Here is a 17,293-nt window from a genome sequence, read left to right as displayed (position 1 = left end):
TTTTTTGAAACAATCTCTCAGTAAAACTGGGATTTCCTGATTTGGCTAGATTAGCTGCTAGCAAGCCCCAGGTCCTCCTGTCTGCCTCTGCTGTGCTGAGATTACATGCATGTACTGCCACTCCTACCTTTTCACATGGGCAAAGGGGTTTGTGTGGCAAGCACTGCAGCTAGGCCATCCCCTCAGCCCTTAAAGTGTTCTTTAATTGGATTGACAGATTTCATTTCTGACCAAACTAGAGGAAGCCCACTCGCTACAGCTTGTGCCTTATCTCTAAAACATCTGGCAAAACATAACAGCAATGAAGTCAAGGAGAGCAGGCAGACTGGACAGGGAGCTCAAAAGTTGAAGGGACACCATTGTGAAGCCATGAGATTCCTCGTTTTTTGTTTGGTTTGTTCCTCTGTGCTGCCGTCTGGCTTTGATCTGAAGGCTGGCTGAAAGGGGAACCAGTGGGGCTGGAGAGATGGCTCAGCGGTTAAGAGCATTGCCCTGCTCTTCCAACAACCACATGGTGGCTCACAACCATCTGGAATGAGGTCTGGCGCCCTCTTCTGGTCTGCAGGCATACATGTAGGCAGAATATTGTATACATAATAAATAAATAAATAAATAAATAAATAAATAAATAAATAAATAAATAAATAAATAAATAAATAAATAAATAAATGGGAACCAGAAAACAGGTTGGAGAAACCTTAGCGTCCAGCAACAGTGACAGGACTAGGCTGCAGGGAGCAAGAGAAGCTGTCGTGAACCTACCCATGGTTTTCCTTTCTGAGCTTCGCTTGGTCTAGAGGCTGACACCTGAGAGCAAAACTGTCCTGTAGCAGTGGTCCTCAGCCTTCCTCATGCTGGGACCCTTTGGCACAGTAACTCATGCTGCGGTGAACGCAAGGCTCTAACGGCCGGACAGGTTTGCCCTTCTCCCTTCCCCTCTTCCGTGCTGCAAGCCCTGAGATTACATTTCTAAAGTTAGCCCCATGGTACAGCCCCTTATTTGGACACTGACTCACTCATTCCTGAGACTAAGTAGCAAGGTCCAAAAATCAAAATTCATTATTTGTCTACCATGTCCAATCAGGACTTACCAGCTCACTCTGGCACAGACTCGCCCTTTTCTCCTTAAAAACCCACACCAGTTTGTGGCTGCTGCAGCTTGCTGTCTGCGTTTGCAACCCCACCCCCATCCCCACACCCCACATCTCCTTTGTGCTGAGAACTTGGTGTCTGAGTGCATCCTGTACCAGTTCTGAAGGGGATGCCCTTCCTTACAATGACATCCAACCATAACATTATTTTCATTGCTATTTCATAACTGTAATTTTGCTACTGTTATGAATCATAACATAAATATATGTGTTTTCCCATGGTCTTAGACCATCCCTGTGAAAGGGTCGTTTGATTTGTGACCCACAGGCTGAGAACCACTGTTCTAGTGGTAGGAACTGGAAAGGGGGGCCCTGGGAGCTGCAGAGAATGGAGCTTTGAAAGGGCTGTTGAAGGGGCCTAATTCTGGGGGACTGTTTGTTACGTAGCAAAGGATAATTAAGACGATGGTTCATGCCTGTCCTGGCCTGCTTTGATAAGACATGGACCAAAAACAACTTGAGAACAATTGATGAAAACGATCCATCATCAAGGGAAGCCAGGGTAAGAGCTTGAGGCAGGATCCTAGGACAGGACCTGAAGCAGAGACCATAGAAAACACTGCTACTGGCTTGCTTGGTTTGCTTTCTTAAACTGCCAGGTCCTGCCAGTTTAGGATGGTACCACTCAGTGGGACTGGCCCTCCCTCATCATCAAGAAAATGCAGGCCTGTCTGATGGAGGTCATTCCTTATGTTCCTTCTTCCCAGGCAACTACAGCTGTGTCAGGTCCACAAAAACTCTTCCCTGGCATGCACAAAGCCCTGGTATCAATCTCTAGTATAAAGATCATCTGAGCTAAGTGGATTAAAAAAATACTCCATTCAAATGATGTTTTTTCGAATATTTCCAATCAAATACCAAAAGATGAAGTTATATACTAGGATGAATATAAATAAGTTCAGGGGATGAGCGAACAGGAACCTTGAACGATAACAAGTTATAGTTATAGTATAACCATAACAAGTCTGCTGAGTCATCAATTGGTTCTAATTGTTTATGCTCATGAACGATTTGCCTTGGTTTTCAGAGAGGAGAGAGCACCAGGGCCCTGCTGAAACACAGTCAAGAACTGCTCCTTAGGGCAGAGAGGGGGCTAGGAGAAACAGCCTCCAACCCTGCACACCTCGGTGGGGGCGGGGAAGGGCTTGTCCCCACGGGAGAAGGCAGCTTTGTCTAACCTCAGGAGAAGCAAGGAAGGCAACCCTGCTTGGCCTGGGGCAGAAACAGGAAGGGTGTGGAGGGTGGAGGTCAGAGGAGGGTGGAGGTGGGAGGGTGTCTGGGAAGCGCAAGGGGTTGGGAAATCTTATGGATGCCTGAAGATGAGGTTTCAGTTATAAATCGGATCTGAGCTTCTCATTACCTGGTACAACTGAAACGAGACTTGTGCTCACACTGGATCCCTAGTCCCTTCCATTCCCTGACCCCGCTAGGCATTGACAGCGAGTCTTAGTCCCAATTCCACTACAATGACAGCCAGTCAGGCTCCGCCCCTCCCGCCGAAGCTCCGCCTCTGCCCCGGTCGAATGACTGCGGGTCAGGCCCCGCCCCAAGAGCGCTCCCGCCCACCCACCGAGGCCCCGCCTCCATTCCGTCGCTGTGGCTTCACCCGCCGTCTCGCCGTGATAGCTGGCGAGGCCCCGCCCATTTAGCTCAGCTCCACCCCGCCATAGTGACAGCCCTCGGGGCCCCGCCCATCCCGCAGAGGACCCGCCCCATGCCGAGCGATAGCCAGTGAGGTTTCTCTCTGCGCACCTCCGCCCCGCCTCTTTCGCCGTGGTCCTGCCTACACGGACCAAGTGACAGCAGGAAGGCCCCGCCCCGTCCGGTCGTTGACGCCCCCTGGCGGCCTAAAGCGCCACGCCCAGGTCGCGCGTCCAGTCTGCCCCGCCTCAGCGCCGCAGCCGGGTGCTCCCTGCTCGGGCCGCCCCCGAGGACGCTGCGTGGGCGGCCGGTGAGTGGGGAGGGGAGCAGCCGGTGCGGGGGGCCTGCCGGGGCTTCCGCCCACGGGGAAGAGCGACTCGGCTGCGCGGGGCGGGGCTGGAGCTCTGCAAGGCCGAGGGCCGGCGGAGGCAGGGGGATGCCGCCGGCTTCTGGTCGGCGTCGGGCCTGGGGCGGGGCCCGTTCTGATTGACGCCTGGGGTCCGGGGGTGCAGGCGGCTCTGACACTTAGGGAGGACGCCTGGAAGCGTTCCAGGGTTGCGGACAGATCCGGTTCCACTTTTCTGACCCCGGGGCCTGCTGTCGCACGACTCCGGTGAATGGGTAGAGAGCCCTGTCCCCGCTGGCCGACCACCTGAAAACCCTGCTGGTTTCCCGTAGCTGGGGCGGTTTGCGTGGGTGTCCTGACTTGGGCGCTCTTCAAGTTCATTCCCACTCCAAACTGCGGTGTCGCACGCCTTTAAACCCTGGATGTGTAATCGAATCCTGTGCGTTTTAAAAGTTTCCAGCGCACTGCGAGCCGCCTGGTTTTCGTTTAAAGTCACACTAACCTCAGAGGACCAGACGTTTATAAAGGCGCATAATGTCTTTCAACAGTTTTAACTGCAGCTGTGGGTAAGCAACAGTGAGATGCTCCCTGAGGCGTCTCTACCTGGTGTGAATTGCCCAGTACACTCACACAGACTAACAGGCTGTGACTTCACCAGGCATATTGTTTATTTTTTTTTTTAAAACTTTGCGCGTGTTCACGTGTGAGTGCAGGCACGAGGATGCCACACAGGCTTGTGGAGGTCAGAGGACCACAGGTGCCTGCCCTTGCCTTCCTCCTTGTTTGAGGCAGAGCCTTTTCATTCTTGGCAGCTGTGCTGCCTGCTCTAGGGCTAGGCTATTGGGCTTTACAGCATCTCCCCCTAAGAGCTGGGATTACAGAAGTGCTCTATGGCCTGGCTGAAGGTGCATTCTGGGGGTCCAAATTTAGGTCCTCTTGATGAGACACGAGAGATCCAGAATAATGGACAGACTCAGACAAGACCTGGTAAAGTGTAGCGTGAGTGTGTATTTGTGAGTTCTTGCATGTGTTTGGGTAAAATGTAGTGTGTGTGAGAGAGAGGAAAACTAGAAAAGTTGAACACAGAGAAGAGGATGAAGTCGAAAATTATAAATGCTCTGATTTGTATGGCTTCTGACATTCTGGTGATTTCCTTCCTAATTTGTATTCTTACTGTGGTGTGAATATAGGCGTGCACAAGCCATGGAATGTGTGCAGGAGTCAGAGCCAGTTCTCTCTTTTCATCCCTGTGTGAGCTCCGGGGGGATAGAACTCAGTCAAGTTTGCATACCCAGCACTTTTTACCACCACCGCCCTCATCCGCCGTCTCACCAAACCAATCCCTGTGTCTATAGATACACATGTTCCCGTATTGTAACTCTTCCAGCTTAGCGTTTTCTCACTTAGTATTTTCCTTGATCCCTAAAAATTCACACTAAACAACCAATTACTCATTTTAAAAATATTAGTATTTCAACTCTGTTTAATACATGCTTGGAAGTGAAAAATTAAGGATGATCAAGGCAGTTACATTTTCCAAGTGTTTAAACGCCAATTCCTTATCAGTATATTCATAAATTATCTGTACCTTTCTGCTTTTACACAGAATAACACCTTTACTTTTGGACAATGCCTTCTTGGAATGCTGAGCATTTGACCTGGTTGTTGGGTTTTTTTTTTCATTTATTATTTTTTGTGATTATTGATTTCAACTTGACACAAGCTGTTCTCCATCAAATTGATAGGCACACAAGTCTGTGGAACATTTTTCTTGATTAATGAACAAGGGGGGGAAGGGCACGCCCACTGAAGGTAGAACTATCCCTGGGCAGGTAGCCTTTGGTTGTATAAAAAAGCAGGCTGACTGAGCCCAGAAGCAGTGTTCCTCCATGGTCCCTACTTCAGTTCCTGTCTTGAGTTCTTCCCTGATGAGGGGAGCCAAGTTAACCCTTTTTTCCCCACGCTGCTTTTGGTCATGGTACTGATCTGAGCAATAGAAACTCTGAGACAGTGCTCCATATGACCTGAGGCTGTAGTGCTGAATACGCAGGAGTTTTTCTTATGTGTACTGTTGGGAAGGGGAAAAAGAAGGGATTAAGGGAAAAGATACCTTAAATGGTTTTTATTTTGAAATAATTTGGATTTTTAAAAGTCTGCAAAAATACTGAGTTCTCATGTGCCAGCTTCCCTGATGCTAATTCCGTGTATTTTCTTAGTACAATTCCTGAACAGAGAAACTACACCGACACCATTCCCTTAGTGACCTGCAGACCTTGGTCGGAGCACACCAGGCTCCCACACACTCCTGGATCCAGTCCTTAGCTTTGAACAAAGGCGTCCTCCCAGACAAGATGACCTGGTACAGAGCTGCGCAGTAGGGCAGGCCTGCAGGAAGTCAACAACCTTTCCTGAACCCATCTCCTGAACACTGTCTGAGAAAGGATGCTTATCTGTCTTTCCTGTGCACACAAGCTGCTCTTTGAGTAAATTACACAGTAAGGGGAACCTTTTTGTCCTGAAGACAGCAAGTCAGCCTCAGGACACATCTTCAATTACTCTCCTCTACCTTGTTTTCTTCTCTCTCTCTCTCTCTCTTCTCTCTCTCTCAAGTCAGGATCCCTCATTGCCCCAGAACTCATCAGTTAGGCTCGGCTGGCTGAACAGGGAGTCCCCAGGGCCCCGCCTCCCTCCACCTGACCAGCATTAGTATTAGAAGCGTAGGCTTCAGTGCCCAGCATTTTAATGTGGGTGCTGGGGATTGAACTCAGTTCCTCATGCTTGCAATGGCAAGCAGTTTACAGACAGATGTAACCTGTTACAGAATAGAAGGACTAATCAGATAATCCAGGTGTCTTAACTTCTTTATTAGGATACAAATTACAGGAGTCCCTTTGAAAGCAACGTGCCAAGTGCCCACTCTTTCCTCCAGATACATTCAGCTCCGACGATTAAAATCACAGCCTTTTTTCTTGGGCTCTTCTCCTCATTTCCAGCGTGTTCAGAGGTGCTTCATTCTCCTCTCACTCAGACGCTCCTGTTCTGCTTCACCATTGAGAGTAATAGGTCCTGTTTCTCCCTGAGTCTGAAATAAGGTGGTGTGTGTGTGTGTGTGCACCGCAGGAGTGTCTGTTTGGAAGAACCCCTCCGCTGTCTTCATGCACAGCCTCTCCCAGTGAACTGTGTTTCTCTGCATCCTAAGCACTATTCAGATCCACCCCTCTTGGGCCAGGGATCCCGTGACCAATGGGAAAGCCAGGTGTATCCTCTTGTCAAGTAGGGGTGTCTGCTCCTTTGGTGCCTCTGGCGAGCCCTGGATGCTCAGCTTGCTGGTCGCTCTCACCGTTGCCTCGGCCTACAGTCTTGATCGGGAGGAAGTTGAAAGAAGATCATCCTACCCCCTAGTGCCCTGGAGGTTGGTCTGTTGAATCACGGATATGTTTTAGATTCTGCCACAACCGCGCCTGTCACACACTAATCATGTTCCCGTCTGATATTTTGGGTCTGCCTTTCTGTTCCATCTTGTGGTAATGGTGGAGCAAACGCCCACTACACCGGTTGGCGAAAGGGAGTCACAGAACTCAGTTTAGGCAGAGGCTGCCTTTCCCCACGCACCCCTCACTCACCACCCCACTGGCAGTTACTACAGTGTAAAAGTCCCCGCTGCATGCAGAGCACAGAGGTGTGGGGACCCCCAGACAGGGTCACCCAAGAGGGATTATTAATGAAGGGGTCAGGTCAGGCGAGGACACATTAGTGCTATTGCAGTGTGGGGCAGAGAGAGGGAGGAGAGAAAATCTGCTCCGTAGGAAACCATTCTCCTGGCGCTCTGCATCTCCGTGGATGGCACAGGAAGATAGTTGGTCCTCACGGGACTGCAGGTACCATAGCGCGCCTGCTTCCCTTCCCTTCCCTTCTCTTATGGTTTACATTGCTCACAGTGGAACCTAGGCAATTCTGGCACTTGTGATAGAACTAAAATTGTGTGTGTGTATGTGTGTGTATGCATGTGCGCACACATGTATGGCAGGTGTGCATTCCTGTGCACTCACACTTTGAAGCTAGAAGAGGTCACTGGGAGTCTAACTTTATCCTTCTCTGAGACAGGTCTCACTGAACCTAGGAGGGAAGCCAGCAAACCCCAGAGATCCCCTCTCTGTTCTCCCACGAATCCAAGGTTACTGATATGCATGTCCACACCTAACTTTTTGTTTTGTTTTTTTGGTTTTGTTTTCCAAGATAGGATTTTGCTGTGTAACAGCCATGGCTGTCCTGAAACTCACTCTGTAGACCAGGCTGACCTCAAACTCACAGAGATCTGTCTGTCTCTGCCTCCTGAGTGCTGGGCTTAAAGGCATGTGTCACCACTGCCTGGCTCACATCTAGCTTTTTATGTGGGTGCTGGGGATTTGAAATCAGCTCACATCTTCTGGTGTTACTGTGTATTTAGTATACATTTTATATGGAGTCAGTGTGTATAGTTTTCTTACTTGTGTGAGGAGTTAGCATCTGTATTAGTCACTAAGTATAATTTTTAATGAATGTAGTTGCTGTGTCCGCTTATGGGTGGTCCTGTCGTACTAAATGGTATATAGTCGTCTGTTGGTGGATGTTTGGATAGTAGGTTGTTTCTTTTGTTGTTGTTTTCCATAAATACACAAATAAATACAATAAAATCTGTAATGACTTTTATATTCACATTGGTTCAAAGATCCTTTAGAGACAAGTATTAGTAAAGTGGCAGTGAACATCTAGATACATTTTGTTTAATTTTCTTCTTGTGACAAACTCATGAAAATAATACTGTGATGTCAGTGTGTAGACGTTTGCATTCCTTGTTGCTGGTTTGTTTTCTGGAAGGTGGTGGGTTGCAGAGTCCGTCCGTGGTGCGTGAAAATGCCTGATTCTCCAGATGTGTTCACAGCTGAGTTCTTTCCGTCTTTCAGCTTTGGTAAATTGGAAATAGGGACGTCTCTTGTTAATTTTTACTTGTTCTCTTAGTGGCCTTGAACATCTTTTCTGATGGGGTTGGTATGCTTTTGAGAGTTGTGTTTGCTGCCTGTGGTGGTTTGTTGTTGTTTGGTTTGTCCCCCGCCCCTTGAGTCCTGGCAGCTCTGCAGCTGAGGGACGTTAACTCTTGCTTGCCATATGTTGCCAATACTGATGAGGGTCTGCTTTGGATAGTGAATGGCACAGAGTCTCCTAAGTGAGAATAAGTAGTGAGCAATGTTTATTAGGAGTTTCTGAGTGAAAAAATGAAACTTATGCTTTGGCAATGCTGAAGTATGCGCGGGCAGCCCGGATATGGTGGTTCTGTTGAACTTGTCCATGTTGTGTTTATGGTCTAAGTTCATGAGGACAACTGGCCAGGTCTCTCCTGGGTTTTTCTGAGTTCTCCCGTACCTGCTTGAAGAGAAGCCAGCTCTGGCTTTCTCGGCAAGATTGTTTTATGACCTGATAATTATGAATAAGGTAGACTATTAACTACATCAGTGTAGACATGTTCAGCTGGGCTGACCTTTGATGCATGTCCACACGTTCTGAACACTGCTCTTTCTTGTCCCGGAGTTCTCCTCCACTCCAGCCAGAAGCCTTGTGGTCATGTGTGACGCACAGAGGTTGTCATTCCCAGCCGCCATGGATAGCTGTTTGGAAGCACGAGCTGATGCCGTCATAAGTCTCAGCCTCTTGGTCTAGAGACCATTGCTAACACAGCCGATCTGGTCTGATCTTCGAAGCTGAGCAGGTCTCCATGGATCTTCACAGGGCATCCTGATGCATCTGGAGATCAAACACCTGACCAAAGCAGTTTAGGGGAGGCCGAGATTGGAGCCTGAGGCTGCTGGTCACATGACATCCACAGCCAAGAGCAGAGAGAGGAAATGGGCCCGAGCTGCCTGCTAGCCTCTTGAGCTCAGCCAGCTTTCTTCATTCTTGTACATTTCATGGCCCAGCCTAGGTGCCACCCACAATGAGCTGCATCTCCCTACACCAGTTCACAGCTGTGAATCTCCCACCATCGTAGCTGCAGCCAACCTTTCCAGACACTTCCTCAACTGAGACTCTTCTCTAAGCAGCATCTGAATTTTGGCAAATTGACATTTAAAACTAACTGTCACACAGGCATTTCCAAGACATTGTTAGCCAGGCAGTGGTGGTGAGTTCAAGGCTATCCTGGTCTACAAAGCCAGTTCCAAGACAATCAAGGCTACATAGAGAAACCTGAAAAACAAACAAAACAAAATCCAAGACATTGTTATGGAAGTTAATATTTGAGCATCAATGGAGAACGCAGCTCCAGTCGGGAGAGAGTGTATAATTTAAACCCTAAATTAATCTCAAAAGCCTGTTAAAGGCCAGACCCAAACAAAGCCTACACCATTTCCAGGCAGGGAGAGAGGTTGATCAGTCCACACCAGACAACCTGTGTCTGTTCGGATGCTTTGGTGCTGGAGGGCAGGTTCATGGGCAGGAAGCTGTCCTGCTGGAGCAGTGCTGTGTGCATGCATGCTTTCAGACGTTGGAGTCTTTGAAACTGATGGAGGCACACACAGTCTTAAGAGCTAGTAAAGTATCGGGTCTGCCCTGGAGAATCCTGGCTCACGGGTGAAGAAGGGAGACAACACACCATGCTTGGGAGGTCCGGTAGTGGGAGTATGAGACAGGGGGTCACACGCCATCTCAAGTCCAGATGCAGAGACTGACCAGTGCTGCGTAGGTTCCTGTGCCCATGGAGCTGATGCCTTCCCCACTGTGAGGGACTGGGAGCCAGAGTCAGTACTTTCTCCGTCAAGTTGTTTTCCTGTCAGACACTTGGTCACAGCCACGAGGAAAATGACTGCTTCAGAATGTGAAAGTCACCGCTTCCCCACAGTCCCACCTAAGGAGCCAAGCCAAGGATTGTAGCAGTGGGAGCGAGGCCGAGCTCTCCCTGTGTGTGACCAGTAGCCGCGCAGGGGGGGTGTTGGGCAGTGCAACCCCTCTCTGTGCTCTAGACCAGACTTTCCTGTCTCTACCATCCCAGCGGGCCCTAGAAAGGAAGAAAGAAGTGTGGGGGAGGGCTGGTTCTTCCCCTGAGGGGCTGGCCTGGAGTTAGAATTCCTGATTTCTTACATACCTGGAATTTAGTCTGTGTCCATGCAACACAGGCAGACTGGGCAAGCAGTCCAGTGACCGCAAGGATGAAGGCAGGGAATGCCGTTCAGTGTGTGACACAGACCTGTCAGTGGCTGCACTTTCTTGGTCTTTAGTCTTTTGTCAGAGCTGTTAAGTTTGCATAAATTACAGACTCACCTACAGTATCCTGAAGTGTGAACTCTGCCCCTCAGCCCTTTGTTTACTCCCCTGGGAGGAATATCTCCTCCTGCCCAGGGAATGCCTCAGCAAGGGCTTCTAGTTTAACATTCAAAGATTTCATGCACACAGCTGCCATTCAGCCCCGCACTGTGAGACCCACCGCCTCTCAGCAAATCTAGGGAAAGTGATGAGAACCACTGTGTTTACCATTGCTTCTCTGTCCCTACCTTGCAATAAAAAGTTTAAGAGAAGCCCAGGATCCCTTCACCTGGAACCCCTGGTTCTGTCAGCTCTCTGATCTGATTCAGTTCCTCTGCACCTGTCACTGGAGAGAACGTGGAAACACTGATCAGGGTTGTTTGTTTTGTGACTGCTGAGTAGTTTTTTTATTCTCTGCTTTTTTTTTTGGGGGGGGGGTGTGCTTTTGTTCTCTTATCTTTGAAACATTTAATTTTGCCGAATTAAATGTCAGACCCCAGCATCTACAATATAACAAACTTGGGCCCCACGAGCACCTTTGTAACTCTGAAGAACACAAAGAATACAAAGACCTGCTTTCATGCACAGCATAACATACACACACACACACACACATACACACACATACGAACACACACACACATGCAAATGTGCACACGCATGCATATAGTCATACAGATACATACAAGTTAATTAGTTCTTTTTTAAAAAACCAAGATGGAGAAAGTAATAAATTGTGTATCTATTAGTAAATAGGATTTAGTAGAATTAGGTGAGGAGATGCTTAGGCCAGCCCCTCCTGTGCAGAGGGCAGTCATTAAAGTGAGCCTTTCCCTGCTGATGGGAGCCCTGCCTGCCTCTCTGTGTGTCCTTAACCTAGTTTGGCAGCTGCTCCCAGGAAACACAGCTCTACCCTGCTTCCCGTGGTTGTCACTGTTCTTGCTGCATCATTAGCAGTGGAATTCAGACAGATTTCTATTTCAATTATGTGTGTATAGACATTTAGTGCACACCTTTAGTCCCAGCCCTTGTAGGGTCCAACCACCCAGGCACCACCTAGGATCAGCCAAGGGAAACATACCTATTGTTCCAAAGGAAATCCCTTACACACCAACCATTGTAGATAGAATCACCTACCAGTACACACTCATCCTGACAAATGCCAGCCAACCTGGGGTCCTGAACCTTAGAAATCCCTCCCCCCAACCTCTGCTATTATAAAAACCCTACCCCAACTGATCCTGAGACTCTCTGTGCCCGTGCCTTGGACACATGGAGAGTCCAAGTTCAAATTTGAATAAGAATAAAGACTCTTTGCTTCTTCTTCTTCTTCTTCTTCTTCTTCTTCTTCTTCTTCTTCTTCTTCTTCTTCTTCTTCTTCTTCTTCTTCTTCTTCTTCTTCTTTTTTTGGATTTTTCGAGATAGGGTTTTTCCTGTCCTGGAACTAGCTCTTGTAGACCAGACTGGCCTCAAACTCACAGAGATCCTCCTGCCTTTGTGTTTCCCGAGTGCTGGGATTAAAGGCATGCGCCACCACCGCCTGGTTTAAGACTCTTTGCTTTTGACTTGGTCTCCTTGTTGGTTTTGGGGGGACTCAGCGATTTAGTCCTAACAGCCCCCAGGAGGCAGAACCACGGAGATAGATCTTAATGAGTGTGAAGCCAGCTTGGTTTATCTACATAAAAAGTTCCAAGTCAGCCAGGGCTATGTAGTGAGATCTTGTCTAAAAATGATATTTATAAAATTTATTATTTACATAAATTTATATTTCTATAAGGCTAATTATATATTAAGTGTATGTAATTTATTTTATATAAACTTTTATATAGTAAATTTATATTTCATATAATTATATATTATATGGAAACACATATGTATATATATATATATATGAGAGAGAGAAAATGCATGTGTGTGTGTGCGCGTGGTGCGTGTGTGTGTGTGTGTGCATGCGCGCATGCGTGTGTGCATTGTCTGGTCTTCAGCAGAAGCATTTGTCTGAGTCCCTTATCCGCTGTCCTGGAAGTAGAAGTCCTGGCTTGGGTTCTTACTCGGGTGCCACTTTTAGTGGCATGTGTAGTTTGAGCAAAAGCTTCTGCAGTGGCTTTGCCTAGCAGGGATAGTGCAGAGGCTAGCATATTGCTTTCTTCCCAGAATAACTGATTTTGCTTTTTGTTTTTATTTTCAGTAAGCTTGTCAAAGATGACAGTGACTTTATCAGCTTTGGATACTTGTGAGAGCTCCTTCACACCCCTGGTGGTCATAGAACTTGCCCAGGACGTCAAAGAAGAAACCAAAGAATGGCTCAAAAACAGAATTGTCGCTAAAAAGAAAGACGGAGGTTAGTGCGACAGTCACTCTACCAGCCTGGCCATGGTCAGTCCCTGATGGGTGTCGGCAAATGTGTTTACATGCTATGTCTTGGCTCTCTATCGCCTGTCTGTGGCTTAAAAGAAGATCTTAAATCAGCACTACACTAAAAACCCCACTAGATTGTGGGCCATGGGAGTGGCTTTCCTCATGTTTCTAAAGGCCACGCCTACCACTTGGCACACGTGAGGTAGGAGTGTCATATGTAGTTTTCATGTGAGCAGACATGTCGTGGTGCGCCATGGGTTGTTGTGACCCCAAGGGAAGGATACGTCTGGTACCTCCTGCGGGGAAAATGGACTCTGATTCCTAGAATGTGGAGTGAATACCCTGTTAGTGGATGAATCGTCAGAGCTGTGCACAGCACACACACATGAACCTTAAACGTGGCTGCCGTCGTAAAGAGAGGGAAAGTGAGGCGTTGGGGACACTGACAATGTCTGACACTGTGGCTTAGCAGGAACTGGGCTGGAGAAAAAGTCGAGGGCTTTGACTAACCAGACAGCTCCTAGAATACACAGAACCACTAGCTGTCCCAGCTGAGGACTGAAGTCAGGCCCTTAATGGTGTTGTAAACCAATGTCTTCAGAATAGACTTTTCAAATCAAGGCGCTTTTAGAAGTAATTGAGCCAAAAGGAATTGAGCAAGGACTACTTGCTTGCTGAAGTTTGAACTATTTCCAGCTGGGCCGGAGCCTCCTCGTCGCATTTCTGTGATTTAGGAGTAACTCCAGAGAGTCTCAGCTTCCTTTGCTTCTCCCTATGTCTTCGGGGACTCTCTAGAGAAGGAAGGACAGATGCACTTTCCCACGTGGGCAGTTATAGGAGAGGGTACCTTGGATCCCTCGGGGAGGATGTGCATTTACTATTTTATCATTATTATTATTTATATTTAGGTTATCATTTTATTATTTCTAAACTGCTGTTTTAACTGTGGTAATATAACAATGAGGGGCTTGTCAGATTTGAGATGGCTAAGACCAAATGGGAGGGCATTGGGCTCCTGAAGAAAATGCAGGGTCTCCCCAACCTCCACCAGTGCTTCCCAGGAGCCTTAGCCTCACTCTTGGTGAAGGCTGGGTGCTGAGATGGTGGGGCCAGGCTTCTGTGGAGGTCTGCAGGGAGATCCCTCCCCAAGCCTCACATCTAACTCAGTTTATAAAGTGCAAGAACAAGGCTTCCAATAATCCAGGCGGCATACTGAATTCCTCGGGGCATCTGACCCATTTAGGAACGAAGAGTGAGTTATAAAGAACCCAGGGGGTTATCTAGGCAGTGACCTGTTGAGGCTGTGCCCGATGAATCCACCTGAGCTCTCTGAACCAGCCCCTTGTGGTCCCTTTCTTAAACAAGAGCCAAAAGAAGAAAGATTGTCACGTGTCTGATCCGAGGGAGATGGAGAAGGAGATGAAGGGTAGCACGTGCCAGGAGGAGGATGAAGAGCTCAGCCCTCAGAGGCAGAAAGAGATGTCACCCACAAATGAAGAATGTGTTAGAAAGACTGTCTTGTAGGGAAAGCAGCTTTTACAAAGTGAAAACATAAAATCCTGTGTGAAAAATCAAAGTGGTTGAGGTAACGTTAGCAAGACCTGCAAGAACAAAGAGCAGAATGTGCGGGCAAAGAAAGTGCCAGCAGCCCAGAGGCCGACACCGCCTAGAAGGATGGGTACGGGAGAACTCAGTAGAGATGGACTCAGGGCCCACTCTGGCTTTCAGGGAGAGAGATGCCCTGTGACCAGCTGCACCAGTGAAAGTTCCGGAGCCCTAGTGATTAAGATGCAACAGTCCTACAGGAACAAAGAGAGCAAAGTCAGGTCCAGTCTAGTGCAGAGTGGTGGGATCCTCTTAGTTCTGAAGGAATTCTGGACATACCTAGCCAACAGTGGAAGGGCAGAGTACAGAGGGGCTGCTCCAGCAAAGCCAGTGATAGGTTCCCTTACTGCAGTGTGTGTAGGGAGACTTAGCAGAGTGCAGGAGATAGGACTGTTAAGTGCAGTAGGCTAGACAGTGGGTAAGACAGACTTTGGTGAGGGTCACCAGCTAGCCTGACTTGTCACAGCACCAATGGCAGGCAGGTCCTCTTGGAGGCCACACCACGTCTCCTCCCATAGAGGGGCCTTGCTCGCACTCAAGATCAGCTTTGGTTTTCCATGCAAATGGCACTCAGCTAGGACTTGAAGATGTTTTAGGGAAAGACACACAGAGCAGAGTGTGTAGGTAGCTGCAGCCCCGTGAAAGCGTGACACTTGTTCAAGCCTTGAACACAGTCCAGCTTTACAAAAGCATCAGGCAGAGGGACTCTGCTCACAGGAATGGCATTGTTGCCCACCCTCCAGTTCAGTGCTTGTGTTAGTAGGGGCTATAGAGATGGTTCATGTAGGAGATAGAAAGATGGCTCAGTAGGGGCTGGAAAGACAGTGGTGGCTCGGGAGATGGGTCGGTAGGGGCTGGGGAGATGGGTCAGTAGGGGCTGGGGAGATGGGTCAGTGGTGCCTAGGGAGATGGGTCAGTGGTGTCTAGGGAGATGGGTCAGTGGTGTCTAGGGAGATGGGTCAGTGGTGCCTAGGGAGATGGGTCAGTGGGAAAAGTGCTTGGCATATAAGCAGGAGGACCTCTTTTTATCTCTGACACATTGGTGAAATTCTGTAATACCAGAACAGGGGCTGCAGATTCAGGGGAATCCCTATGGCTACTGGCTAGACATTCTAGCTAAATTGGTGAGTTTCAGTTCAGTTGAGAGGCTGTGTCTCAAAAAGTAAGGAGGAGGACAATTGAAGAAGACAATCGACATCCACACATGTCTGCTCACGTGTGCACTTGTGTGCACACATATGCACAAACACAAGCATTAACTTCTATCCCAACTTCCTTATCTTCCTTTTTACTTGGATAACAGATTTAAATTGCTAATATAATTTCATTTCCTTATACCAAGAAGAAACATTGTATCTTTGTAGATTTTCATTTTCTGAAAGTTTGTGTCTGCTTTGTTCTGTACTGCACTGTCTTGTGTTTGACAGGTGCCCAGTTGCTGTTTAGACCACTGTTAAATAAGTGTGAGAAGGAAACAATAGGAAACCAGAATTTGTACCTCGTTGGTGCCTCCAACATCAGACTGTTGCTTGGGGCAGAAGCGGTGGGGCTGGTGAAGGAGTGCACAGATGCGGCCATGCGGGCCTTCACCTACGGGACCCGCCACAGCTTCAAAGGCTTCCATGGTAAGCAGAGGACTGGTTTGCTGTAGAGACGTGCTTGATGGGATCAGGGGTCTACCAGCACCGGGTAGTCAAAATCTAGGCTTTGTGGGCCTTGCTCTGCTCTGCTGTTTTGAGCAAAACAGTAGCCCTGGACCATAAGGAGATGATGAACCGGCTGTGTGGAGTCCTTGAGCTGTAACTTACCTCCCTGGGGTGGATGAACACAAGTTAGAATGGATGCCTGTTTACATTGTTCTAATTTCAGTAATAAATATGCGTGGACAGATGTAAGAGTTCAGGATTTAGGAACTTCACTTCTTAAGTTTTCTGGCTCCTTCTGATGTGGTGGGATGAGGGGCATGTCCTGACATTTAAAGGCATCTCAAAGAGAATATTCTGGAGAGAACCAGGGCCTCAGGCTGTCTGAAGGAGGGGCCCTTGTTTCAAGTACGTGGGCTCCTGGCAGCGCTGATGGAGTTAGGACATGGACTTAGGCCTTTGGTACTAACTCACTGTAAAGCTTTTCGCCTCAGTGATACCGTGATCTGGGTAACATTTTCCTCAATAAAAAGATTTATCTGTCAGAGCTGCTGTTTTCTTACAGACTTTATTCTCCACGGTGCTTGGTTCCAGGATGGAGTGAGGCCAATGTGACAGTTTGGTAGGGCCTTTCCTGTTTAAGCCAGCTTTTCCACCTGTGTTAGAAACATTGGTGCAGTTCAAAATGTGCAAGCTTAGACAACTCCCCCTGACACACACACACACACTCTCTCTCTCTCTCCCCCCCTCTCCCCCTCTCCCTCCCTCCCCCATTAAACACGTCCTGCATTCAAAGAGTGTAGTCTCTGACCGTTGGCTTCAAGTAAGGCCAGGGCAATGTGTGCTGATTGACTTTGGTGCCAGAGAAACTTTGAAATGACTGAAGGCAGAGTTAGAAATCAGAGCGGACGCGGTACCCTCATATCCAAAGTGCTTTGCCGCCTGTTAACTTTCCAGTTGTATTTTGGCAGCTCCGTAGGTTGTTTATGTTTATGGCATTTCTATAACCACAAGCATAAGTTAATAACGTAATTAACACTATTACTTTTACATTGCTACTAGAAAGTAACCAGAAAGTTTTGGTTTTTTTTTAGATAACAATGACGACTTCCTCACAATGGCCGAGTGTCAGTTCATTATCAAACATGAACTTGAGAATCTTAGAGCTAGAGATGAGAAGATGATCCCTGGCTACCCCCAGGCCAAACTGTACCCCGGGAAGTCACTGAGTAAGTCTCTGAAAGCTAGCTTCTCACCTATCTACTCTTTTTTTTTTT

General features: G+C 48.0%; 1 protein-coding gene across 4 annotated transcripts in view; it reads left to right on the top strand.

The window, feature by feature from the left end:
- The first annotated feature begins 3,037 nt into the window (after window positions 1-3,037).
- The window catches only part of Ano10 (anoctamin 10), a 113,116-nt gene continuing 98,860 nt past the window's right edge, over window positions 3,038-17,293 (top strand). Inside the window, exons 1-4 of one of the 4 annotated variants that reach the window (XM_026778977.1) lie at window positions 3,038-3,102; window positions 12,599-12,751; window positions 15,801-15,998; window positions 17,111-17,245. In XM_026778977.1, the coding sequence (XP_026634778.1) occupies window positions 12,613-12,751; window positions 15,801-15,998; window positions 17,111-17,245 (472 nt within the window). In that variant the 5' untranslated portion in view covers window positions 3,038-3,102; window positions 12,599-12,612. Of the gene's footprint in view, window positions 3,103-4,106; window positions 4,126-7,290; window positions 7,313-12,598; window positions 12,752-15,800; window positions 15,999-17,110; window positions 17,246-17,293 lie in introns of those variants that run through there. The other 3 variants (XM_013346641.2, XM_026778978.1, XM_026778979.1) reach the window with 3 other exon arrangements.

Source organism: Microtus ochrogaster, chromosome 5, assembly GCF_000317375.1.
Source record: "Microtus ochrogaster isolate Prairie Vole_2 chromosome 5, MicOch1.0, whole genome shotgun sequence".
Taxonomy (NCBI): Eukaryota; Metazoa; Chordata; class Mammalia; order Rodentia; family Cricetidae; genus Microtus; species Microtus ochrogaster.
This window is presented reverse-complemented; position numbering and strand designations above follow the sequence as displayed.